The sequence below is a fragment of the Elgaria multicarinata genome, chromosome 2 (assembly GCF_023053635.1).
Source record: "Elgaria multicarinata webbii isolate HBS135686 ecotype San Diego chromosome 2, rElgMul1.1.pri, whole genome shotgun sequence".
Lineage (NCBI taxonomy): Eukaryota > Metazoa > Chordata > Lepidosauria > Squamata > Anguidae > Elgaria > Elgaria multicarinata.
This window is the reverse complement of record NC_086172.1, coordinates 156,090,741-156,116,921: the sequence shown is the minus strand read 5'-3', so window position 1 is coordinate 156,116,921 and position 26,181 is coordinate 156,090,741. Positions and strand designations below refer to the sequence as shown.

At 40.0% G+C, this 26,181-nt stretch overlaps 1 protein-coding gene across 1 annotated transcript in view; it reads left to right on the top strand.

Annotated features, from left to right (window-relative positions):
* Positions 1–25,685, top strand: part of EFCAB11 (EF-hand calcium binding domain 11) — a 49,331-nt gene extending 23,646 nt beyond the window's left edge. Inside the window, exon 6 of the mRNA XM_063117947.1 lies at positions 25,383–25,685. Within this exon, the coding sequence (XP_062974017.1) occupies positions 25,383–25,482 (100 nt within the window). The 3' untranslated portion in view covers positions 25,483–25,685. The remainder of the gene's footprint in view (positions 1–25,382) is intronic.
* Positions 25,686–26,181: the final 496 nt, after the last annotated feature.

Genomic DNA, 26,181 nt, shown 5'->3' with positions numbered 1-26,181 from the left:
AGAGGCTCACATCAGTAAAAAAAAAAAAGAGAGAGAGAGAGAGAGAGAGAAGCCCTGCCACCAGGCTTACAAACTAATAAGAAAAGACATACAGGGAAGGGGAATGGAAGAACAAAGAAGAGGAGGGAGATCAGTTTTTCAAAGCCAGAAGAAGGTGATGAGCTAGAAAGGGGCATTTTAATGCATTTTAGGCCAGGATGATGTTCCTTTGTTCTTCTTCCTTGAATATTAATTAGTGGCTGTTTGGCCGATGGATGGGGCCAGAGTGATCTTTCCCCCTTCCTTCTGCAGTCCCAGAGACATAACTCCCCATGCATTTAACCTGTGGGTTGTTGAATTCTAGGTTGTTGTGATGTGCAAACCATGGCTTGCTTACAATGAACAGAAAGAGAACCTGTGGTTTGTTCTTGCATTGTTCTGGGTTATTTAAACTGTTGGTTGTCATTACATGTGAACCCAAAACCATGGATTGTTTTGCCAAGCTACAAAGGTGTTGGGGTAGAGTGGTGAAACTCCCCCAGCTACTCTACATGCCAGTACAATAGCACTGGAAATGTATCTGAGATAGAGGGAGGGAGCGGGCAAAGGTGGAGGGAAGCAAACACTCCAGGGATTGAGAAAAGAAACTGTAATTTGTTTGATTGTCTGCCAGACAAGCCCTGGTTAGGACAACAAACCATGGGTTAACAATGGACTATGTGTTGGCATTATGCATGAATAAGGCCACAGTGCTTTGTTACACAGCTAAAAATGGTGTTGGGTCACTCCTTCATTTGGTTCTTGGATGTAGGAATCAGGGGAAGGAAAGGAGAAAAAGGGGTGGATGACAGGGAAAGGAGGTAAGCAATTTCTATCAACAAGATGGGGAGGGGGGTTAATGATGCTTTAATCGGTATTGATAATTTAGAAATTATTAAAGGGGAAAAGATAGAAAGGAAAAGTTTAGATATTCCAGAGGAAGGAAAAAACATTGGAAGCATAGTAAATTCAAATGTATAAAAAGCTTGAAGTAGAATAGTACATATGGAAAATAGAAAGTGTTCAAAGATAAATGAATGTATGTCTTAATGTTATGCATGTTGCTTAGCAACACGCAGTAAAAATGTGAACTAATGAGTAAAAAGTAATTCAAGGAAAAGAGTTGTGTCTATTATAGTTTCGTAATCAAGTGTTGGTAGGGGTTAAAAGCAGAGGTATAGAATAAAGGACAAGTTTTGAAAAAGCTGGAGAAATATCTGAGAACAGATCCTTGTCTGTCTCCATATTATATCATATCAGCTCAGGGCTGAGGGGTGGGATTAATTTTCAAATAAGCCATCATCATTGTCCGTTTGTTTGCTTGCTTATTTTTATATCCTACCTTTCCTCCAAGAATCACCCTGTGATTTAGGCTAGAGTGAAAGATAGCGACTGGCCCAAAGTCACCCATGGGCACCATGGCCCAGTAGAGATTTGAACCTGGGCCATCCCTGTCCTGGAATAACATTCCAGTCATTCTCATGCAAATTTCATGATATTAAAACATGCAATAGATATTAAGAAAACAAAAAGAAACAGCAGAAGAAGAATATAACCAGTGTCAAAAGTTTGATAAGCATATGCTTGTAAAAGTCCCAATGTTGTGAGAAATTCCAGTAAGAAGTTATGAATCTACCTTTCCAATCGCTCAGCCTCTTTTTCAAAGATATTTGCAAGCTTTCAAGCTTTCTTTTCCAAGAGTTTCAGATAGGCGCAGATCCTTGGAGCATCCTTACAACAACTTTGTATTGTCAAATATCAAATTCATGATCATGCGTTAATGATGTTATAGTTTTGCTTGGTTTGGGATTGTAGGGTTTTATATTGCTTTATGCAGTATCGCTTTTGTGCTGATGGCCCATGGCTAATGCAATACTGCAACCTATCCATGATCATGATTTAATGGTAAGATTGGATTAAAGTGTTTGCAAAACTGAGTATATTTTCTTTGCTCAAAATGTTAACTCACTTCCACGAATAATCCATTGGTTTTCTATGAAGTAAATATGTGCTTAAGATCTCATCATTCCTCTTGATTTTTTCATTTTTACAGCTTATGAGCAGTATCCTACAATAATAATAATAATAACAACAACAACAACCGCCTCTCCCTCTGGATTGAGGCGGGGAACAACATAAAATACAAAAAATATCATAAAATACATAAAAACCGATTAAAACATGCACTAGTGGAACAGTCCACTAGAGCATCAGGAACTAGCAGTTCCTGAAACTGCCAGAAATGAGTGGCAATCCTCATTTACTGAATGAGGCAGGTCAGTGGAGCTCCCAAAAGAGAGCTCGGCTGACATGTTCCATTCTGAAAAGGAATGTTTCCACTCATTTCTGGGGTTATTTCAGGAACTGCTAGTTCTTCTAGCATTAGCAATCATTTCCACTGGAGCAACAGAACTAGCTGAAGCGCAGCACTAGGATACTGCCCATTGCAATTATGGGGATATGATCCTTCTTTTGTTTCAGTAGAAGCAACAGATGACCTTATTTATTTATTTTTACATAGTGATGGTGGGCTTTGAAGGTCTCCAGGGAAGCATTTAACTGTTACCTATGCTTTCATTCCACTTTTGTTAATATTGACACAATCAGCAATTTCACGTCTGTTCCAGAATCACTCTGTGCCACATCCACAGGGGCATTTTTATAACAAAAATGGGTGTTAATGAAACAGAGCTGTTAAAATGAGACAATCAAACATTAAGAAAAAAAATATCTCCCATTTTAACAGGCCTGCTGTTCCAAAACATTTAATTAAGCATGATGAAAATAAACACATTGATGTTCATTTCTCTGTCCAGCCGTTACAAGAAGCCAACGATGTGTTGCATATGTGTTAACACTTGGAGAAAGACATTGTATGAGTCAATCCCAGAGTTGAAGTAGCAGAAGAGAACGTCTAAGTTTATGCCTGTAAATTTGGACACCCTTTCTTTTTGCAACAGGGTGACTTCTGGCCTTTAAGTATCTCCCGTAACTCATCTGATGAAGAAAACACAACTTCCTTAGTATGTTCCACTCCCTAACTGACCTTGCAATTCCAAAGTTTTTCTGATTTCTTGAAAACTTTCCAGCAGCCTTATTCCATTATCTTTTGGTCTATCAAGGGGGCAAATATCTATATCTATATCTAGATAGCTGTTACACCATGTTCTGCTTGTTGGTCCCTGGCCGATGGCTGGTTGGCCACTGTGTGAACAGAGTGCTGGACTAGATGGACCCTTGGTCTGATCCAGCATGGCTCTTCTGATGTTCTTATCTGCTAGTTATGGGGCAAATATCTATATCTGTCCCTACTATTGTCATTCTTTCTTGTGATAACCATAAGGTCTCATTTCACTTGTTTCTTCCAGAACTAGACTTTACAATGTTCTTCAAATTTTCCTCCTGCATCTTGCATTTTTAAAACATATTTATACTTTTCTTTTTTATCCAAGCCTGAAAAATTCTGAGCAGCAGTTGGCCCTGAAGCAAATTTCTGCCGGATCTTCTCTCAGGGCTGCTTTGTATGTTACTTTTTCCTACAGAATTTAGATCTACAAACCACAGCCATCCCAATCCTGAACACTTGAACATTAAAGGGATAAAAACAAATTCACAAAATTGTCACTTTATTAAAAAGTCCTTATCTCTGTCAATCCAAGCAGAAGTCTTCTAATGATCTGTTCTGGGATTCCGGTGAGTTTCTCTGAGGAATGAATTCCATAAATGGGGCTGAGTCTTAAACACACAAGGGAGTAAGTACCCCATTGGACACTGTGTGACTTACATCTGAGTAAACATGCAGTTCTGCCAAGAACACTGCTCTTGGCTCTCTTTCTCACTGGAATTGGCAAAGGTATCCCCCAGTGATCTTCCAAGTTCACAACAAGGTGTTTTCTAACATAGGCCGGGCCTAACCTGATTCACCTCGGAATAGTACTGGTAAAATGCGAAGCAGTCTTCACTTAGCCCATCTATATATTAGAGATCTGTCATTCTGTACACCATATCAGAATGCCATTCTAAATTGTAAAGCAAAGAGCTTTTTGTTTCCCCCCTGTGGAAAGAATTGGAGCTTCCTGGAGAGCTGCTTTCTCAGCAATTGTAGTGCTTTTAGGAGATATCTTGACTGCCACAAACCAGAGAGGTGCTATATTAACCCCCATTCTGATTTCTGTGAGGCCAAACAGCGGTAATGTCAGCATCGGTGCAATGGGAGTGCCATTCTAGCTTTTAGCATGTCAATCCCAAAGGAAGTATCCTTTATCGTGTGTCAAAACGCTGTTCCTGGCCACTTCTGCGGCTCAACCTTGTTCTCCAAGGCTCCAAGTACTTAAGCCGTTACTATCTAACCCATGATCAAGCCTTATATTGTTTGAGCAACTTTGGGATATCTGGGGGGGGGCATTTTTGCCCCTTAAATCTGCACCTTGGAGGCCACAGTCTGCCAGGCGACCCAAAAATGATTTTTTAAAAAAAATTAAGGTGAGAAATAGCATCCACAACACTAGGGATACCATTTCCCCCTTAATTTTTATTTTATTTTATTGCAGGGGGCGGCAGATTTGCCCACTGATGGATGCATTATGCCCAATGCAGCTCCTTGTTCTCATCTGCTATTCAAAGTGCCACTAAATTACTTATATTCTTCTTTGGGTCATTAAAAAACTTTTCTTAGAGCCTTGGGTTGATCCAATTTATTTTTAAAGTACATTATAGCTGATAAAATACTTACAGATGAATCGGCTATAGATATGAGACTTTGGGATATATTTGAGTTCCATTGTCTATTTTACACCATTTCAGTTAAACATGGCACTCTTGCTGCTTGTGAAATGAAAAGTTTTCCAGGCATCTCTTGCAGACAAATAAATTGTTAATTTGATCTGTAAGCTGGAGAAGCCTGATCTGTAACCTCTTTGTAAAGCTCATTAAAATGAACATAGTAGACAAATCCAACTGCATTAGAAAGTAAAAAAGCAAGGAGCTTTCATTTGAATAGGCTGCCGTGTCTAGATCTCGGACTATAAAAGAAAGATAAGATTTACCATGTCAGTATATGCTTGGTAATTTCGCTGACATGTTGTGATTGTTGTTGAAGTTGTTATAATAACAATAGGTTTGGATTCTGAGACATGAGAGTGGAAGGAAGCTTTCAGAAGGGGATTTTTCCTATCCCCTATGTACTCACACACACCTCAAAACCTCTCCCAATGGCCAGAGGTCCCTCCTGAATGGTTTGTGGGAGAGGGAATAGGCCAAGGCACATCGCACAAGTGTCCTCCACTCAATTTTGGTCAGTTCCTCCCTCCCTTGCCATTCTAAAGTGTCCCCTGACCCTCTGGAGGAACTTTTTGGGACGTTCAGGGGGCTCCATGGGGGAGGAGGGGAAGGTGGAAATTCTCTGCAGTGAGTTTTTCTCATGGGCTTGGATTGTATTCTAGAATCATAGAATAGTAGAGTTAGAAGGGGCTTATAAGGCCATCGAGTCCAACCCCCTGCTCAATGCAGGAATCCACCTTAAAGCATACTTGACAGATGGTTGTCCAGCTGCCTCTTGAATGCCTCTAGTGTGGGAGAGTCCATGACCTTCCTAGGTAACTGGTTCCATTGTCGTACTGCTTGAAACCAGATAAATATGTAGATCAAGCTGAAACCAGTTAAATATGTAGATGCAGTCCCAGCCCACAAGCTTGCAATCTAATGTAGTTACTGCAACAGAGAAAGAGTAAGGGAGGGACAATGAGGGAAACTGGAAAAACAATACAGAGAAGAAGGAAGGGAGGAGGAGGAAGAGATGAAGGAAGTAATGTTCAGCTTAGCAGGCATGAGAGAAAAGGTAAGTTTTAAGTACAGTTGGGTAGGGTCCCGCTCCCCGCCTCCCCACTTGGCCATGAAGCTCTCTGGGTGACTTTGGGCCAGTCACTGGCCCCATTCAGAAGACACCTTAAACCATGGCTTTAACTGTTTTTACTGCTTTTAAATTATATATTGTTTTAACTTGGATCATGGTTTAATTTGTTTTTTTAATTTGTGCATATTTATTGTTTTATACTGTATGTTTTTATCTGTACGCCTCAGATCGTAATGATATAGGGCGGGATATAAATGTTTCAAATAAATAAATAACCATGGTTAAGCCAGAAAGCCAGGCTGTGTTCAGAAGACACCTTAAACCATGGCTTTAACCATAGTGAATAAAGCAAAAAGCCTTCACCATGGTTAAAGTCGTGGTTTAAGGTGTCTACTGAACACAGCCTGGCTTTCTGGCTTAACCACCATGGTTAAAGCCATGGTTTAAGGTGTCTTCTGAATGGGCCCACTGACTCTCAACCTAATCTACTTCAAAGCATTGCTCTGAGGATAATGTGTAGAAGAGGAGGATCACGTAAGCTGCCTTGGGTTCCTTGCAATAGGAAAAATATATATGCAGGATATAATTGTAATAAATAAAAAAAATAAAGGAGGGAACAGTTGAATTTGTTTAGATACTGTCACTAAGGAAATTCTATGCGCTACAGTAGAAAATGGGTATGGAAACAGACAGAAGGAAGATAGGCTTTAACAAAAAGTTTAGAACCAACAGGCAAAAAGAATAAGGGGTGTGAAAAGACAGGAATGTGGATATGAAGGGTATTGCAAGAATTAAGAAATTTAAAAGTAAGAATGAGAGGTTGGTTGGGGTTAATACTTTGCCACTTGAAATGTAGAAAGTTAAATAAATTGAAATTATGTTTATAATTGTATCTTCTATTGTTGCCTTTAAAAATGTTAAAACATGCTACTTCTGCCTGTTGGGGCAATACCCAAGACTTTAAAATTTTTAAGTTGTCTTTGCTTAAACTTTTGGTAGCATTAGAAAAAACCACTCAGTGGAACTCCAGAATAACAAGAGTTTGGCTGTTCATAGTCCATGGAGAGCACAAACAACTGACAATATATAAGTAAGACCCACAATGGAGTCCATATATATATTTTCCCGTGTATTTCATCCATTTAACCTCTCTGCCATAGAAATTTCAGTGTCTTCCCTACTTGCATAAGGATCTATTATGCTAAGTTTTATTTTTTTGCCACCATTTCACATCTTCATAGTCATATGAGGACTGAAGCAATACTTAGGTTGCAATCCTATGCATGTTTAGGCAGAAAAAAACTCCTCTAATTCCCAACCTGCCCCAGCTTGCTGGAGGGATGCTGGGAGTTGTAGGACTTCTTTTTCTATCTATGCATACTTACAATTGCACCCTTAATTATCTATTTCTTATTTGTTTTTGTTGTTGTTTGTTTTTTTAAAGCTGGATTAATTTTGCTTTGCTGGTTTGAAAGTTCACATGGGAAGAAATATTTTATGCTCATAATGCCTCCATAACAGCACTTCTAGAACTTTTTCAGAACTGCCATCCTGCCTACACCACATGTCTTTGATGGAAATTGAAAATGACCACATCTAGCTAGTGCCCGTTGCCTCTTTGAAAATGACCACCAATGGAGTATGGCATTAGCGCCTAAGCGCCTACCCTATTTCAGTCCAAAAAGTGACAATACATCATTACACCATCCATCCTTCTCTGGGTACATCTGTTTCTCCAGGGCACCCTTCCTCAACATGGTGTCCTCCAGATCATTTAGACTTCAACTCCCATCAGCCCCATCCAGCATGGGCAATTATCAGAGATGCTGGAAGTTGTAGTCCAAAACTTCTAGAGGGCACTAGGTTGGGGTAAGTGGCTGCAGAATGACTGATGACAAAATAATGCTTCATTTCCCTGTTGGAACTGCTGGTCAGAATCCAGAAGGTTGTGTTCTGAGAATCCAATCCAACTGCAGCCATCTTCCTGTGACCCAAACCTCTGAGATAACATAAGAAGAACCATGCCAGATCAGACCAAGGCTCCATCTGTTCACACAACGGCCAACCAGCTGTCGACCTGGAACCCACAAGCAGGACATGAGTGCAGCAGCACCCTACCACCCATGTTCTCCAGCAACTGGTGTACATAGACATGCTCCCTCTGATACTGGAGGTAGCACATAGGCATCAAGATTAGTAGCCATTGATAACCTTCTCCTCCAGGAATTTGTCTAACCATTCAAATTGTTGGCCATCACTATGTCTTGTCCAAAACCTGCCTCCAATGCAGCACAGATAAATCTTCTATATGTATTTATATTTTAAATCCCAGCCAAATCCAGGCACATGTGAGGCAAGCAGATATATACTCTTATTGAGGGAGCAGATTTGTAGGTGTTTCATAGAAAATGTTGTGTGTTGGTCACAGTTTACTGGCCTGTAGCATTCAGAATGTACAGGTTGCTGTAATTACATCTGATCTCTAAGTGATATGACAAACAAAAGTACTTAAATATTCTAAGCCTTGCAGAGAATCCATTCTTGCAAAAAGCTGGCTAGTAAAGTGAACTATTCTAGGATGTGATTTATTTATTTTAAACTTTTCTATATTCCTATGTTGCCTGCAGGTTAAAAACACTCCCAAAGCAGCTTGAATTAAATATATATATAACATCAGGCTATGGAATCCCATTCTAATAAAACACAGTCCTATAAAACATTTACAATCTTGCAACACACTCATATATAACTGATTTAAACCATTTTAAAATGAAAACCAGTTAAAAGAAGCAGTAATATAAACTAGTAAGACTTAGATATCCAGGTTAGCACCTCAACTGAAATGTTAATTTATTATGATTGAGAGATGAACTGCATGCGATTATACAGATTAAATCCTTGAAAAAGTGCATGTGGGCTCCATTTTGAACCCCGCTTACACTTTTCTAGCTGTTGTGTTCTCTTCTGCAAATGAATAGTAAGATCTTTGACTGCTCTCAGGTTTTACTAAGGGAGACTGTTGGATACTTTTTTAAAAAAATTACACAAAGATTTTACACAATTACAACATAGACCTTAATGTTGTTTATTTTAAGGAGTTCCCTGCTAGTGGATATTTGCCGAGCTGCTGCTTAAACACTTCTATGTTTAAAAAGCAGTTTGTGGGCCAGGTGTGGAAGTTGCCAATACGGAAACTGCTTTTGATACTGATGCAGGTGGGTGTGGGTGGGGGCTGTTGGTGAGTTTCAAAATAATTCAGAAGTATATTAACTCTAGCTCCATCTCAGAAATAATTGTTCAACAATGTCATAAATCTGTTTTCAACTTTCACATGCCTTGTTCGAATCATAATTCTGGCCCAGATAGCATCATTTATTTCTCATCAAGGCACTTATTCATCAACACTTCCGTTCAATTAATGCTACGCAAAGTGAATGTCCACTGTGTACAATCATTTACCTTTATTAACAAGCATCCTTCTGTATTTTTCTAGGAACTTGAGAAGTTAATGTGCTTAAAGAGTAAATAAGACACTTAAACAGTTATGTTCTTGAGAAGTTTTGCTCTAGCCTTCTATAAGAGAAAAGTATTTATCCAGTACTTTTGTCTGCAAGGTACAATAACGTCGAGCTCAAAACTTATTTATGGTTTTAATACAAACAAATGTCTTTGGGACAATACTGTGAATAACTTTGCAGAGAAGCACAATATTCAGTGCACTATTCAGAATGCGATGGAACATTAAATTAATATTCAGGTCTGCTCATTTCTTCACAAAAGGCTGCTTTTTATTTAAGGAAGCAATTATAAGTGCATTGCTTTGAGGGGGTTGGGAGAAAAGAAACAAAGCATGTAGAATTTACAAAAATAATCTTACATTCACGATTTACTAGAGGCCTCATCTTTGTCGCTCATCCCATGATCTTTGCCTTCTCTCCTGCTCTAGTGCATCCCACAAAAGAGCTTGCAGCCGAATGCTATGTCCCAGTTTCTTTGAGCTCAGTGGGGGTTACTTGCATGTACATAGGATTGCGAGCTTTACCTGTCTCTCATTCTGGGAGAAGGTGAAAATAGGAGAAGTCCCTGATGCAGGCATGCACCTGGCCCTCAACAGTTGCGACTTCATGTCATGGGCCAAATCTACACCAAGCAGGAGATGATATTTTGAATTCAGTTTAAAAACTGTATAGGGTGTGTGTCCTGGGCCCCAACAGTTGTCACTACTGTAATAAACCGTTTTAAAGCAGTAGTGTAGATTCTGCTATAGTGTGTTACCACCAGAACCGTCATGCATCAGGACCAGCCCAGAACATGCTTGGAGGAGGGCAGCTCTATTGCCAGCTCATGTCGACAGATAGAAACAACCCCCCAAGACCATCCTGTTGGGGGCCTGACACATACTGACTGGTCCTGCCCAAACAAAAGCCCAGAACCAAAGCAGTGCCTGTTTGGCAGTATGAGGCCTACTTGTGAGGAGGAAACCTGATTCAATGCATGCTCCAGATCAAGATCCTAACAATACTCAAGGAAGGTCTGGTGCCCTGCGGGAAGTTTAAAGCGGCTCAGTTGGTGTGTTGCCATTGCTGATGCAACATTTATGTGGCTCTGTTCCCAGTGACTCCTGTGCTGGACAGCTCCCCTGCTGTTTGCAAACACCTTGATCCCTGACTGACTCACTGTATAGCTTGCTGCTAAGGTGGGAATCTGAGCTATGCAGCAATAGCAGCAGGAACAGGACATAGAAAAAGCAGCAGCCGCTGCGGCAATAAATGACGAAGTGCTTTGCAAAGATAATGCAGCTGCAACTGTTGAGGGGCAAATAGTGGTCACAAAGCAAGTTCCTCCTCTTCCTAGGGAGAGCATGAGGGAGGCAAAAGTTGTGATCCTACGCATGGTTAAATGGAAGTGTGCCTGTATAGGATCAGGCTATAGGCTGTAATCAAATCTATCATTTTTTCCTGTACCATGTCTTTCTGGCTCTCGCTCTTTCCCTTCCTCCTCCCCCCATGCTGTTGGTGATGAGGCTTCACTGTTACAAGTGCAATCAAATATATGATAATATTTCTGTATGTATTGAAGAATCATACAATTCAGGGTTCTGACTTTGAACAATAATAAAGCCTTTCACAATTTGGGTATTACCTGCCAAAAGTCTGCCTCCTAGGCAGTGGGTTGAACTAGGTGAACTTTAAGGTCCCTTTCAATCCCATGATTCTATAGTTCTCTGCATCTCATTGTAATAATATTGACAGATTGAGCCTTCTTATTAGTGTCATTTGTGCCATTGGTATCTGGTTCAGTGTTGTTGGCTGCCTCTTAACACACAGAACTTCGGTCTCCAGGAAAGCCAAACACACTATGTTGTCAATATAAGGCAGCAATCTTTCATTATTGATGTTGCTGCTGACCCACACTGCTTCATTAATGTAGGAAAGGGAGACTTAGCTAGACCTAAGGATTATCCCAGGCAAATGGAGGGGTCGTCCCTGCCTGCTCCTGGGATCCCCTGTGTGTCATTTGGATGCACAGGGACGATCCCAGGATATAGGCCTGGTCTAGCTATGGCCTAAGATTACATGGGAAGACATGAGCAACTCTTCACCATCTAGCCTCTAATACTGGCATGGGTCTTCCCACGTGATGTCTCCAGTGTTACCAAAATGCCACTGCATTTTGCAGGTACAACAATCATACTGGTCCTATAACATACATATTGCGTTCAAGCCAGGGGTGAGGAAGCTGTGTTCCCTGATGATGCTGGACTACAATTCCCATCATCCCTTGACCATTGGCCATGCTGGCTGCTGCTGATGGGAGTTGATGCCCAATGACATCTGGAGGGCCACAGATTCCCCAGCTCTGAATTAAGCCCTTCATGTTTGGGCTCGTATTTGGTGACGGGAGTTTTGTTTTCACTCGTTCTCTTCCCCACCCCACGTTCCAGGGGCTGAACCCTATTGCTGAAAACAATTTGAGCGCGGAATCACTTGGAAAGTACTGCAGTTTTCAGTACAAAGTCAAATCATGACTTTTATTCCATTTTCTTTGTACAAGAACACTTCAAGGGCAAACTGTAATCCATTTAGCTTTATACTTGTGTGGCACTCTAGGACTTGACTATGTACCACTTCTTTAATGGAGGAGGTATTCTTCATTAATTGTTTGATAATACTCTTGGTTAGATATACAAGTCGCACACACCAGAAAGACCCCTCCGTAAAAGAAACAGAACGGTTATCTTTTGAGGTAGCTACTCATTCTAAAGAATGCAATCTCTACACGGAAAATGTTCTTTCCCAGGCTATCTGCTTTTATTTATCATTATTTTTTGCTTTTATCATTGTCGACAGATTTACTCAGTTTGAAATGAAACCTGGGTTTGGTCTTGGAGTTTAAAATATGTTCAATCATTGAGGAAAATATAATTCTAAGAAGGAAATTTATAAGTAATAGAATAATAAAATCTAGAGATAGAAAAGTTATGTTAGGTCAAGTAGTCAATTTCCTTTTGTCACATGAAGATAGTTTGCTTCCTATTATATATTTTGTTCACATTGATGTGTGCCAAACAGAGCTCTAACTTTTCTTATGGGATATCGTTCTGAGGGAATATAAGATACTAATAGGGGTGCAGAGTCAAGGTCAACCTGAAGCTATTCAGGAGCCAAGCAAGTTTTTAGTACTGGTAATATTCTCCATCAGCATGTTATTTTTTTCTACTTTTAAAATATGGAGCTATGCCATAGGCACCTAACACAACAAAATGGTAGATGAAATGTAGGAATGGAAGCTATTTCGGACGCAATCCTATGCATGTTTAGACAGGAAAAAGAAGATCCTATAAGTCCCAATATCACCGGCTGGGGAATGTTTTGTTTTGTCTAAACATGTATAGGATTACTCCCTTAAAGGAGCTCAGGCAGTCCATATTAAATAAATCAGCCTGAGAACCTAGGGAGCCATTATCTATGGTGAACCTTAGAGACCCATCTGCATTTAAGTTTACTGTTGTCAGTGTAGAATACATGTTGGCTGCCATTTTATATTATGATTTTTTATTGTTTTGCAAACATACATTACTTAAAAGCATTACATAATGACATTACATCCAAGGAGAAAGGGGGAAAGAAACAAAATACACACATAAAGGTTAAGTTGTATTTTCGGCTCTCTACATATCACAAATGTGAATTATAGTCTCTCCTTGTTTGATACATTTAACACAATAATCAAATTTTTTTCTTTCTTTTAAGTTAATTATATCTCATACACTGAATCCACAGACAAATACATCATTTTTCTCTGTTTCTTGCAAAAATTCTATCAGTGGTTTCCATTCAGATCTCTGCCAACTCCAATGTCTTCAGTAGGCATTCTTCCATTGTTGGCATTGCTTCATTTTTCCACTTGTGTGCGCATAGTAGTCTCGCTGCCATTGTCATGAATAAAAACAAAGTCCCCCCTTCTCTTTCAGTTGGTTGTCCATTAATCCCAATAGAAAGGCTTCTGGTTTCATTTGTATATTAGTCTTTAATATTTTTTGAATTAAGGAATGTATTTGTGTCCAGAAAGCCTTAGGTTTTTTACAAGTCCACCAGAGATGACAAAAAGTTCCTTCTTCCTTGCATTTCCAATATTTGCCCGAAGCTCCCTTATAGTTGGCTGCCATTTTGTATGTCTGAGTAAAAGACTCTTGTTAGTTGTCTTCAGCAATGGTGAAGGGACAAAATTACAATGGAAAGAGAAAGGGAAAATACACTTTTAGACGTTCCTCTATGGTGTGTGGTCACCCTCTTAAAAAGCCCCTTTTCTTAAAGATGCTGTAGTAGAAACTGCAAGAGTTACACTAAGGAGAATTGAAAATGTTGGCTATGTTTAATTGGAAAAGTCATTGAGAGGAAGCAAGTTAAATGAAACAGAAACAGAAATATAATTGAATATGGTTGAAAGTGGGATTTGTTTGTTTTTACCTAAGGGGAAGAAGGAATTCTTACACAGAGTGCCCAGTTTACTGAATTTGTTGCCAAGAGATATTGGCAGATCCAAAATGTGAGTTGGATTAGACCGATGTTTGGGAATATAAAGCATTAAAGGGATAAACATTATTTTGCATATATGTCAATCCTGTGATGGCAGTTGGGAAAAAGCTTCTATCAAAAGCCGTCTCTTCAAGTATGAGGCTTCTTGTTTCTTCCTCTGACATATCTGCTTATTGAACACTTTTGGAGAAGAGATACTTAGACCTGATAGATCACTGATTTGACCATTATGACAATCCCTTTTGTTTTCCTTTCCCTAGATTATTGTTGGCTTAGAAGGATAAAGGAAAAGGAAAAGCTATTTCAGCTCAGAGGATGGATTAAGCTCTGTATCCAATCCAGTTCCAATTTTGCAGGGCTTAGTTATATCACAGCAGCAGTGATAACCCTTTTGTGTGATCAAAATCTTTGTGATCTGCAACTTGTTGAAAGATCATATACCACCATATTTGCTTTTAAATGTGAGCATAGCAGGGGGGAAACATTATTCTGAAGTCTACCATCTGCCCTTGACCTGGTGTCATATTTGTTTCCCCACCCCCTTTTTTAAACAACGTCTTAATAACAGGGATCTGCACAGACGACAAACAAATTTTGCTTGGCAGTGAGTGAGTGATTTGAATGTCTTGGTAGTCCTGACATTGCGTGCACTGCTCTGTTTGCAAAGGAGCTTGAAAAGAAGTTAATCAGAAATATTTGCAAACATTTCTAAGCTTGCATTAAATGGCAGGACACTCTTTTCACCAAAGTGTTTGCCTTCATTTTATCAATTTCCCATAATGATACATGAACACGCCCACAACAAATGGTACAGAGCTTGCCTTTCTTTATTTAGGGAGCAGAGTCAAAAGAGATTACACATGCTGGCAGATGCCACCAGTGTGGGCGAAGGAAATCTGTCTTTCAGGTGTTTTCACCCAAGCACTTCATCATGCAAAAATGGTCCATTCAATGACCTCACCAATAGAGAACTAAGTTGTAGAGGATTATTACACTAAAAAAATTAATTCCCTTGCTAGTACCCAGACTGGTATAAACAGCTGCTCCGCTGTACATGGGAGCTTTGAAGCTCCCTCCCTTCAAGCAATCATCCCCCAAAAGCCTCCTGCCAAGTTCTGGGGGCCCTTGAGAGCTGCACCCCATAAGGTATAAAGGTGCCAGCCGATGGAATTTTTGCCCCTTCTCTAGTCCATTAACAGAAATGCTTTTTTCCCTTGCATGCTGGGAGAGAGGATAGATCTCGCTCCTAGGGTTTGGGGATAAACCTGGACCAAACTACAAACCCACTTTTAAGTCCCATTGATTTCAATGGGAGAGAGATAAGCGCATCCCTAACCATTCATTGAAATTAAGGGAACTTAAAAGTGCTTGAGTAGTTCTCCCTTTTTTGTATCTAGTAAAACATGCCTAAATGTTTGTTTTTTCTATACTTATTAATGCAGCATTGGGAATCTAATCGCAGATTTTAATCAATAGTTCAAGCAGATGCTGGAAGTGTAGATTAATGTAGTGCAATTTCTATCAATTTTCTGGTTTGTAGCTGCTTGGCACAATTTTCCTTTAATAAACATTAGAGCATGTCACTGTTTTTAAAAGCTGCCGATTTTGTGCAACTGCATATGCTGAATATAATGTTCTGTTGCTCCATCTGTTCTTACTAAGGCAGCTATGGTAGCAATCTATATAATCTAGCTGTATGAAACCGTTATGCGTTGTTTTATATTTAAACAGATGGGTGAATCCAATCAATAAGGATTGGGGGAAATAGCATGCACTAGGAAAGCATTTTTTTTTTTTAAATGATCCATTTTAGGTCTAACACTATCTTGACCTCCTAAATGCTGGGTTTTGCTAGTGATACAAAATACTCTAAGTAGTGGCATTTTGTTTTTATAAAAGATACTTGTACAGCTTGATCCTAAGATCCACTGTAACAACAGATGTTGAATTTGTTGTACTGTCCCACCCAATGCAGCGTTGTTGTCTGTGTTTGGTCGTTGACTAGTACAACTACTTTAGGAGATGCCAGAACTTCTAGAGGAGAAGTAATTACTATGAATCACTGAAATTGGAGGACCCTGGGACTGTGACTCAGAGAGGCTCAGTACAGGAATTCCAGGCAGCATCTACCTAAGCACCAACCTTCCCTGGGCCCTCATAAACATTGTGGCACCCAGGGCGGCCAACACGATGCAACCAACATGCAGAGAAGCATCCTTCAAATTTTAGAAGAGCAGTGTCTTTTGCAACTGGACTACATTTTGTATAAAAAGACAAATCTCTCCATTTTAAAACCTAGCATTTATATTTTTAATCAATATTAAATATTGCTGAAATTTAAATGAATAAATCCAACAATCAGGTGAGAGCTTCTGCCCCATTTTATTAACATTAACATCTTTAATAGCTCATATTCTACATATGTGAGTTGGGATATGGCTGATCAATAAGCAGATGACTGAATCTTGGTAAGCTCGGCCTTTCTTACACATTATGTTTATAATTTGCCTTCTAATATTGAAACATTTTAATACACATTTTTGGACATTGCTGATCTCTGTTAATTTGGGAATGTTGTGCTGGAAATAAGTTGTGAAAATGTTTGTCGCAAGTAGTCCAGATCGCCTCTGTAAATCTGTAGGATGTTTGTTGTGCTACTGCCAGAAACATACTTTGGTTATCCAGTCGAGAGGCATAAACTGTACACATGTATCTCCTCTGTGTTTCTCTCCCCGTGCCCACAATGCCATCTGTTAAAATAAACACGGTGCACTTCATTGCCTCTTTTGTGGAAGGCCCTGCTACGGTGGAAAGTCATTGTAGCTGGAAGCATAATTTTCCTCATCAGTATGCTTTTGTTCTAGCTGGTGCATAACATACTACAAGATTTCTCAGTGGAGTGAGAAGCTCTTCAGTAGCTGATGTCTGAGGATTAAATGATGACCATTTCTGTCCCATTTCTCTTTTCTCGTAATCAGCTTAAGATGGCACTAGATAGCTCTATTGCAGTGATTATATATTTGATAGAGAAATGACTTGACCTCTACTTAGGTATCGCACACAGTGTTTAAGGAACACTCACTTCTTTTTCTTAATACTGAATATTAAGAGAAAGAAGTGCACTTGTACTTCTTTGTAGCACTTTACAGTTTTCTACTTAGATATATTTGTGCTTAAAGTGTACTTCGGTTTAACAGGGCCATGTGCTGCATGCTTTTTTTATTTACACTTGTTAATAAGTTTCTTTCAGAATAATTGAATTGCAATATATATAAAAGTAGGGAAATTGCTTTACTTAGGAATGGAATAATAAGCTTTTCACTTCAAATACTACCAGGTTAGCGGAGTTCTGTAGGATGCGAATTATTTATTTATTTATTTATTTATTGCGTTTGTATACCGCCCCATAGCCGAAGCTCTCTGGGCGGTTCACATAAGACTCAAGGTAGGGTGTTTTTTGTTTTTTATAAGACAGGAATTGGACCCATATAGCTATCATGAGAAGCCATTACTTATGGAATTCTTTGCCAGTGGTTGTACTGAAATAACTACTCAGGAATAGCAATCCTAGGTATTAGGGATGGAGACTCTGTAGTCCTCCAGATGTTGTTGGACTACAATTCCCATAATCCTTTATCACCGTCCATGCTAGCAGGGGCTGATGGGCATTTGAGGGCCACCAGTTCCTTGGTATAGCACGTGCACACAAATACACACACACCTACCTACTTTAGTAATTGTTTTGTAGTAAGAGTACACTCTTTAAACTGCTTTGTGCTGCAAAATCAATTTACTGATGGCAGAACCAAATCTTCAGTTGTTTGATAGCTGTGACAATTCCCCCTCATAACGGTAGCAGCACAGCCTGTAACAATCCTCTTATATGTGGCAAGTGTGTCTCATTTGCTAAAGTCTCCAGGACTGTTCAGTACATGTGAGATGTCATTTGAAACTCCAGCATGTTAATATGTTCCTTCCTGCTTAATATTGCCCAGCTGCCCACAGACCTTTACGTTCAGAATCCAAAGGTTTTCCAACAGCTCCATAGCAATCAGTTTGTAAGCCTCTCTCTTAGTTCAGAACATCTGAGCCAATGACAAAGAGCTTGCAGTCCTAATCAGTCCTAGTAATAAGTGGCTGTCTTACTCTCAAGTGTAATATAGGTCCTTGGCTGATCTGCTTTGATGCCACGGTGAGCCACAAGGGCCATAGTTCATGACAGAGTGCAAACATGGTAAGCAAAAGGTCCAACGTTCAGTGCTTGCATATCCAGGTGGGGCTCGGGGACTCCTGTCTGGAATCCTTGGGAGCCACTGCAAATCAGATAAAGCTCAGAATGAGCCTTCCCCTTCTCAGACATGAATCAAATTGTAGGTAGCTCCCAAGTCCAGCTTCATCAATTCAGGTACTACATTCCTTATCCAGCAGCGCTGGGATCAATAGTACAAGCTGTCACTGGGAAGAGAAATGCAGTGCTGATCTGCAGGGCTCTTGGTTCAAGCTCTGTGGCACCTGATATGCACAGGACCCTTGAATTCTAGCCGAAGTGTTGCTGTTGCACACAAAAGTAAAGTCAATCGCTTCTGAAATTAGTTATATATGATTACGAATGTTACAAAACTCACCAGCCTTACAGATGGATATAATGTAAATTTGGGAGATTTCTGTGATTTGAGCCAACAAATCACACTGATGGCCACATGTGAAGAGGATGTAATAAAAGAGGATAAAGAATACATTTTTTCAAATACCCAGATCAATGCTGTACTCTAAAAAATCTAACATGGAATCATTTTGAAGGATGTAAAAAAGCGGGGGGAGGGGAACCATCTTGAATGATTAAAATCTTGAATGGTTAATATCTTTTAGAGCCACTTCACAGACGAAGCATTATTCTGCTGTGTGTACATGTGTTGGGTTTTTTTTTAACCCTCATGACATGGGGTTAAAAATGAGATCCATTTGCACATGTGTTTTCAGGTGTACATGTAAAATGTCATATTGGATGCACATTTTAAGTAATGCATGGAATTGGCTCTAAGTTTCAGTTTCAGTGGGAACAAACTTTGGCTTTCCTTGTTTCCTCCTTTTCATTTATTACCCAGAAGTATTCAAATGTTCAGTTTCCTGGAATGCATTGTTTGCGTACTGCTATTGTAAAAGAAAAGAAAAAGAACCCAGCATCAATTAAGAAGGTGCTACTCCTGCTCAGCCTTTGAATCCTTTCATATATATTTTACAACGCCACACATTCGTTGCCTTGGGTATTTAATGCCATCGTTTTAAACTAGCTTGTGATTTAATCCCATCATCTAAAAAACTGGAGAGCACTCCAGACTCCATTTCAGTGGGATCTTGATGATATTATGACAACTTAAATGCTTCCTTAAGGGTTCCATCACTCAAACTGGGGATTTTGACTGCAAGTAATCCTATCAGATTTGTACTATTTTAGTTGACAAAACTACAGTAATCCTCTTTGTGATTCTTCTAAATTTATTAAGTATTTATCTGTTTTTCTTAACATCTACGTCTTTAAAGAAGTGATATTAATACACATGTTGCTAGCTAAACTGCAGACCACTGCAGGAAGCTCATCAACAAAGGAACAAGCATTAGAAGCTGCCATCCTTGAACCTTCAATTGGTGGGTCATTTCATTCCCAGCACGAACGCTTTGCATGAAGTGTTCAGTCAGTATGGTGGTTGAGCTGTCCTGCAACAGCAATGTCCTTTTAAATTTGTTAAAAGAGATGCATTGTTTCATAACTTTCCAATACTTGCCAATCATAAAAAAAATTAATTAAACGTTTGTTTGTCCAGTACTATTTCCCCAGTCACTAACTGAAACACTGCTTTACTTGAGATTTCCATAATCCTGAGCTTGGAATTCAAACTACTTTCTGTGATATCCCTTACCTCACCAGTATTACCCTTGCCACCTTCCTTCCTTCCTTCCTTTGCTAGTCTAGCTGTAACTTTCTCCATCTCCTGAACAGCTTTCTTAGCATGGGCAAAAGTGGTACTATTAAGAAAGACTTCCTCCTAGAACTCAGTACAATGATAGAGAATTTCACTGATATAGGAAGGCATCAGTACCATTGTGATGGCAGCAGCCTTTACCCCAGTCTACTTTCTCCCCTCAGACTAATTTGTATGCTTAGCATCTCAGACCTATTTGCATGATTAGCAACCAATACTCCTCACACTAAAGAAAGGAACAAAGACTTAACAGGTCTAAAAAGGGGGGTGGTCAGGAATGAAGGTGGGGACTGAGTGACATTCTCTAAGGTCTGGGACAAGCAAAAAGTAAAACAAGACACTCGTTACTATGCAAGGATGTACCTGTTTCTAGGCTTCAGTACCAGACACATTTGCATCATATGATGGTTATCTTGCCAACACGACTACAGGGATGGGCTATCAGTAGAAGAGGAACAAGGTAGTTGGGATAACTCTTTGGAAGAGGAGGTGGATAGAGCCAAGGATTTCAAGAGAGGGCAAGGGAAAGGAAAGTGGAGCAAGGCCTATTGAGAAGGGAAGGTGGGGCTAGTACTCTCCCATCCACTAAGCTGCAGCCTTTGGGGTGGGTGGGGTGGACTATTTTTGCATACACATTCCCACCATCCTTTGCACATCTCAATTGTTACAGCACAAAAACTGAGCCACCTAATTGCCAGTATAGTTGAAGAGCATGCAGTGTTTCTGCTCTGGAATTATATGTCATTATAATCTTTTTAGATTCCAATGTCTGCCAAGCATTATTCATGGATTGGAGCTCTTTTTCATTTTTCCAACACACAACGCTTACCCAACAGATCAGAGAAAATGATTAGAAATCTTGAGAGTTTAGATAATCATGTGGATGGTCTTTTGTTGTGGTCATTTGCTTAACAGCAGCCCCAAACAGTTTCTTTCAATGCAGAATAATTGTATTGCAATGGGTGTTGAACAGCATAAAACAAAGGAAAACCACGGCTCCAAACAGTTTTCTCTTTTAACAGATTAGAAATGTGAAAGGATTCTAATCTGCTTTAAGGTGGATTCCTGCATTGAGCAGGGGCTTGGACTCGATGGCCTTCCAACTCTACTATTCTATAATTCTATAAAAGGAAGCAGGAATGGAAAATAAAACATGACAGTAAACTTTATCCTTAACATAAATCTTGAACTAAACGAAGTGAGCAGGAAGGATCATGGAAGAGTGCTTTGGGAAACAGGACTCTTGGCTTGATTTGGACAAGATATTAATTGCATTTATTTAGTTATTTATTGCATTTATACCCCGCCTTTTTCCTCCAAAGAACCCAAGGCAGCATACATAAGCATCCTCTCCATTTTATGTTCACAACAACAGCCCTGTGAGGTAGGTTGGGCTGAGAGTCTGTGACTGGCCCAAAGTCACCCAGTGGGTTTCCATGGCCTATGAGGACTAGAACCCGGATCTCCCGACTGCCAGTCCAACACTTTAGTCACTCCACCACACTGGCTCTTTAGCACTTAGATGGGTGTTAGGCTCAGCAGAGAGCAATGCAACTGATTCTTCCTTTCTGCTCTTTGAAAGAGATACTCACTGGCACATAAGTATAATGGAGTTATTGAAGGGTTTGTCTATATCAGTAGAGATGGGGATAGAGGAAAATTTTATTCAGAGATTGTTGTTTCTGGGCTCTCACTTCCCAGATAGAGGGATGTCAGCAAGCCAATATTGTTTGTTTTAACAATTGATAGGAAGCAGCCATATTATAACTTTGGTCCATCTAGCTCCACACTGACTGGCAGTGACTCTCCAGGCCAAATGTAGCTCATCTGGGGTCCCAATCTAGCCCTCCAAGATGCCCCAGATCGCCATGCCCCCTTCCTCTTGACCGTGGGTCATCTGCTGGTTCCTTGGCTTTTTCACAGTTTTGTTCTCATTCTCAAAGGTTGAAATGACCCTCCAAAGACTTTGCTACTGGCAGTAAGAGCTATAAGCTCAAGTATGCTTCATGGTGGTGGTAGTGTCTTGGCCCTGCCACTTTTGCTTTTGGGCCCACCACTGGAATGAAGCCCTCAAGAACTTCTATGAAGTTGAATTTGGCACTTGGGCTGAAAGAGGTTCGACACCTCTGCTCCAGGGTTTCAGACAGGAGTCTTTCCTATGGAGATGTTGGGGACTGAACTGGGACTTTTTTCCATGCAAAGCATTTGCTCTGCAACTGAGCTATGATCCTTCCAGGAATACAGGGAGTTGCATTATACCGGGTCAGGCTCTTTGCCCATATCGCCTAATATTGTCTTCTCCAACCAGCATTGACTTTCCAGAGTCTAAAGTAGAGAAATATCTTTTCTATTGCCTGCTACCTATTTCTTCTAGCTGGAGTTGCCTAGAATTAAAAGTGGGTCATTCTTCAACGCTCATTCAGTTTTGGCCCCTCCCTTAAAAATCATGTCCATGCTCCAAAGAGTTCACGACGGGGTACTTTACATAGGGTACAAGACTTCCTTCACCATCCATTTTATCCTCACAACAATCCTGAGAGGTAGGTTAGGCTGCAAGAGTTTGTGTGTGGCCCAAGGTTATCCACTGAGCTTCATGGCTGAGCATGGATTTGAACTCGGGGGTTTTTACCCTTCAAGATTGCAGGAAAAAAAATTGAATTAAAAATAATAATTTAAAGAGCCCAGTCTAAATCCAACGCAGTCTAGCCACTATGCTATACTCCACAAATGGCGGTGCTTAAGAGCTATATTTTATATATTGGTGGAAGAAGGCCTTGAATGGTTTTGACAGAAGCCTCCAAAATGGATGAAAGCACCACAGGAGCTTCAAGTAGCATTAACATTTGATGTCTCCACTTTTTGTACAATAAGCGTCATTATTGGAAGGGGAGACTTTATAAGGCCCGTTGACTGTAGGTCACCGTTGATCTAAAGCTGTATTCTTAATTCATTTTTTGTGTGCACCTCTCTAGAGCTTGAAGTCTAGAATAACTCTCAGATTAAAGACACGTTGGAGAACCAGTCTCAGTTTCCCAGGAGTTAGCTTCACTTATTTTAAGACCACACAGGGAAGTGAAAACCATTAGTAATCCCAAAGTCTGACAAGCCATCATTTGGATGTCTGTAATTAAACACATGACATTGTTGTGTTCATTACACAGAGAATGAGCGCCTCATTCTCTGCAGAAAGCTCAGAAGGGATAATCGGTAGATTGCTGAAGATGTAGTAATAATGGCTAGCAGAAATATATACCCCCGTTGTGCAAGAGAGAGAGAGAAAAGGATTGCACATTTATCAGCCTACTCTTCTGTTTGGAAAAGGGCAATGGAAATAGATTAACTGACCTTTTAAAATTCCCTTCCATCCCTAACATTCTGGGAAACGGGTGCTATAATGCCAAAACAGGCACAATATAACTTTACCACAATGTTACATCTACTACGAGGTTTCTGAAAAATCAAATACACGTTTTCCACACTTTCTACTTATAATCATGGAAAAGGACATTAGCTGACTGGAAGGGAGAGGGCTAATTTTTGCAAACATTTTCATCACCCCCCTTGGCATTTTTCAGGAAATACTTAAAAGGGGACAAAGATTTTCACCTATTAAGAGCAATACTTCCTGGATAGGCTTTGTTTGTCCTCAACGATGTCCTCATGAATAGTTATAGATTATATGATTCCTGATAGGCTAGGACAGGGGTTGGCACATGGTGCTCATGAGGATTCCCAAGGGTACCTGCCAGACCTCTGTTGCCCCCCCCATTCACCCCCACTGCTGCTTCTGCTGCCACCTCTTCTTCTCACCATGCTCAGCAGCTAGGAACCCAGCAGATCGAGAGACACATTTGTTTTTAGCTACTGAGATGAGTGCAGCAGGAGGCAGAAGTGGGGGGCAGTGAGAAGGGAGGGAGGCAAGAAAAGTGAGAATTTTGGAAGGGGGAATAATGTCCATATGCCCCCCCCCATGTAAATTGTGCCCATGGCCCTGAAAAAAATTGTCAAATGTGCCTGTGGACACAAAACAGTTGCCTACCCCTGAGCTATGATCATTCTAAGTAGTTTGGCCTCAATAATGCAACATATCCATAATAGGCCTTATATATTCTGGGGATGGAGGGGACAAATCTCTGGAGCAACAGCAGATAGGGGAAACAAAATGCCATGAACAGGATTGAAAAGGTTCTCATTAAGTTCCCCCTTCCCCCAACATGAAAGAGTTAACAACTGTCTATCACTGGAATAGTGCTGTTTGGTTTCGTTATTATTGTGCTGGAATGTTTTAGAGAAAGTGTCTGGACTTCTCATTAGTATTGTTTTACTCAGGTAAAGGACAAACATTCTGTTTAGTATTATCCTGGGGAATTTGATAAATTAAAATACTCTGTTCAATTAGACACAATAGTCCCCCTTTGGGAACGCTGCAGAGTAATATCTCCTAGATGGCCAATTCTGATCCATGGACTGAAAACTGATGAGGGAACTAGAGGCTGCCTTTCTATTCCGCGGCTCCTAATGATGAGCTCCCCTGTGATAGTACCCCAAAGGAACATACTTGAGAGCGAGAGGCTGACAGCAATGTTGCTTTTCCGCTCACAGCGTATCATAGTATGCCAAAGGAGGTAGAACACGGAAATGATATCACTTGTCATCCCGCACCCCTACTGACCCACTTTAGCTTTTCTAGGATGGTCTGGCCCCATTACTTCACAACAATTAAAAATTGCAGTAGGGAGGAGACGTGTAACTTCACGTTTCAATGGGGTACCATTACTGTCCTATGCAATTTCAATGCATCACCTACCTGCCCTTTAATTTCTGCCAGGGCTCCATTCCTGTGTGTTTTGAGAGCCAGATGGCACCATTGAGTTTTGAGAATTTAAGATGATTGATCAAACAAAGCTGTTTCTGTGGACTACCTACATCTTACTTTCAGGTGCATAGCTGTTTGTCAAGTGCTTTTAGATGCTTGTACAAAATTAACTTGAGCTATATGGGAAAAGTTACGGATTTCACATATACTGTTCTGAGAACAAGTCACACGTTCATTAAAAGGTGATTGGAAAATGTACACAACATGGTGCGCTCTTAGTAATACTAGATTCATTGGGTTGTATTCAGCTGTGCCCATCCTCTAGCAGAATTGGTGAAATGGATCCTTCCTTTCCTCTGCAATCCCTTGTGCACTCCCCCCCCCCAAATCTGCTCCAGAGGGTTGGGGGACCCTCTAGAGCAGCTTTGGCTGTGGCACTGAGATGAAAAAGGGAGGAGAGGAAGAGATGTTGGATGTCAGGCGCTGTTATGAATTCATGTTAGATTACTACAGAATGGGCAGCATAAGCAGTCAGCTGTTGCTACTTTTGCCAAATGGGTATCAGCCTTCACCAAGTATAATCAGTACTCTATATAATAAGAAGGAATGGTAAAAGTAGAATACCATGCATAAATACTCTTAATTACAAACTAATTCTAGCTTTTTTTCTGTTATAGGGAAGTTGATCAAGATTCAGATGGCCATATCAGCTTCAAAGACTTTGAATTGGCAATGAACTATGGAAAGGATGATTTGTCATCACTTCCTTTCGCCTAAAGTGTATCTTCTCATGAAAATAGCCAAATGAGATCTCCACGCTTGAGGTTTTTTAAAAGCTACACAGCATTTTCCTTCAGAATTTCCCCCATAAATTAAGCTATGTATGATGCCATGAAAAAGGCATCCTTTGAAACTTCCATGGAATGTTTTAACATATATATTGTTTTTTCAATAAATTACTTTGTCTTCTAGTTCCTTAATTAATGTTTTGCTTGTTGTTGTTTTTTGTCTTCCTGACCATGCTGTTAATACGAATCAAACCAACTAATGCAGTATACTCAATCTGTATGGAGATGGGAAACTTCTTTTCCTTACAACATATTTATCTTTAAAGAACAACCACATATAACTGAAGAAAGAGATCTTTACAGTCATCTAGTACACTTTTTCTTTATATATAGATCATTTATTTTCACGTAATTTTCAAAGCAGTATATGGGAAAAATAATATGACGACATCCTTAAATATATTTGTGTACCATTTTTAATAAAAGGGAGTGGTTTAGGTGCTGCAATCCTATGCACACTTATATGGGAATAAATGCCATTAAAATCAGCCTGTCGTGTTTAGGATTGCATGGTGTTCTGTCCCAAATGGTGGTCTCAGTAAGATGGGGTTCTAAGCAATGGTTTGACTTTCCAGAAACAATCCAAACCTCAGTCTCCAATAGAAAACAAGGCGAGGCAAAGTTAAGT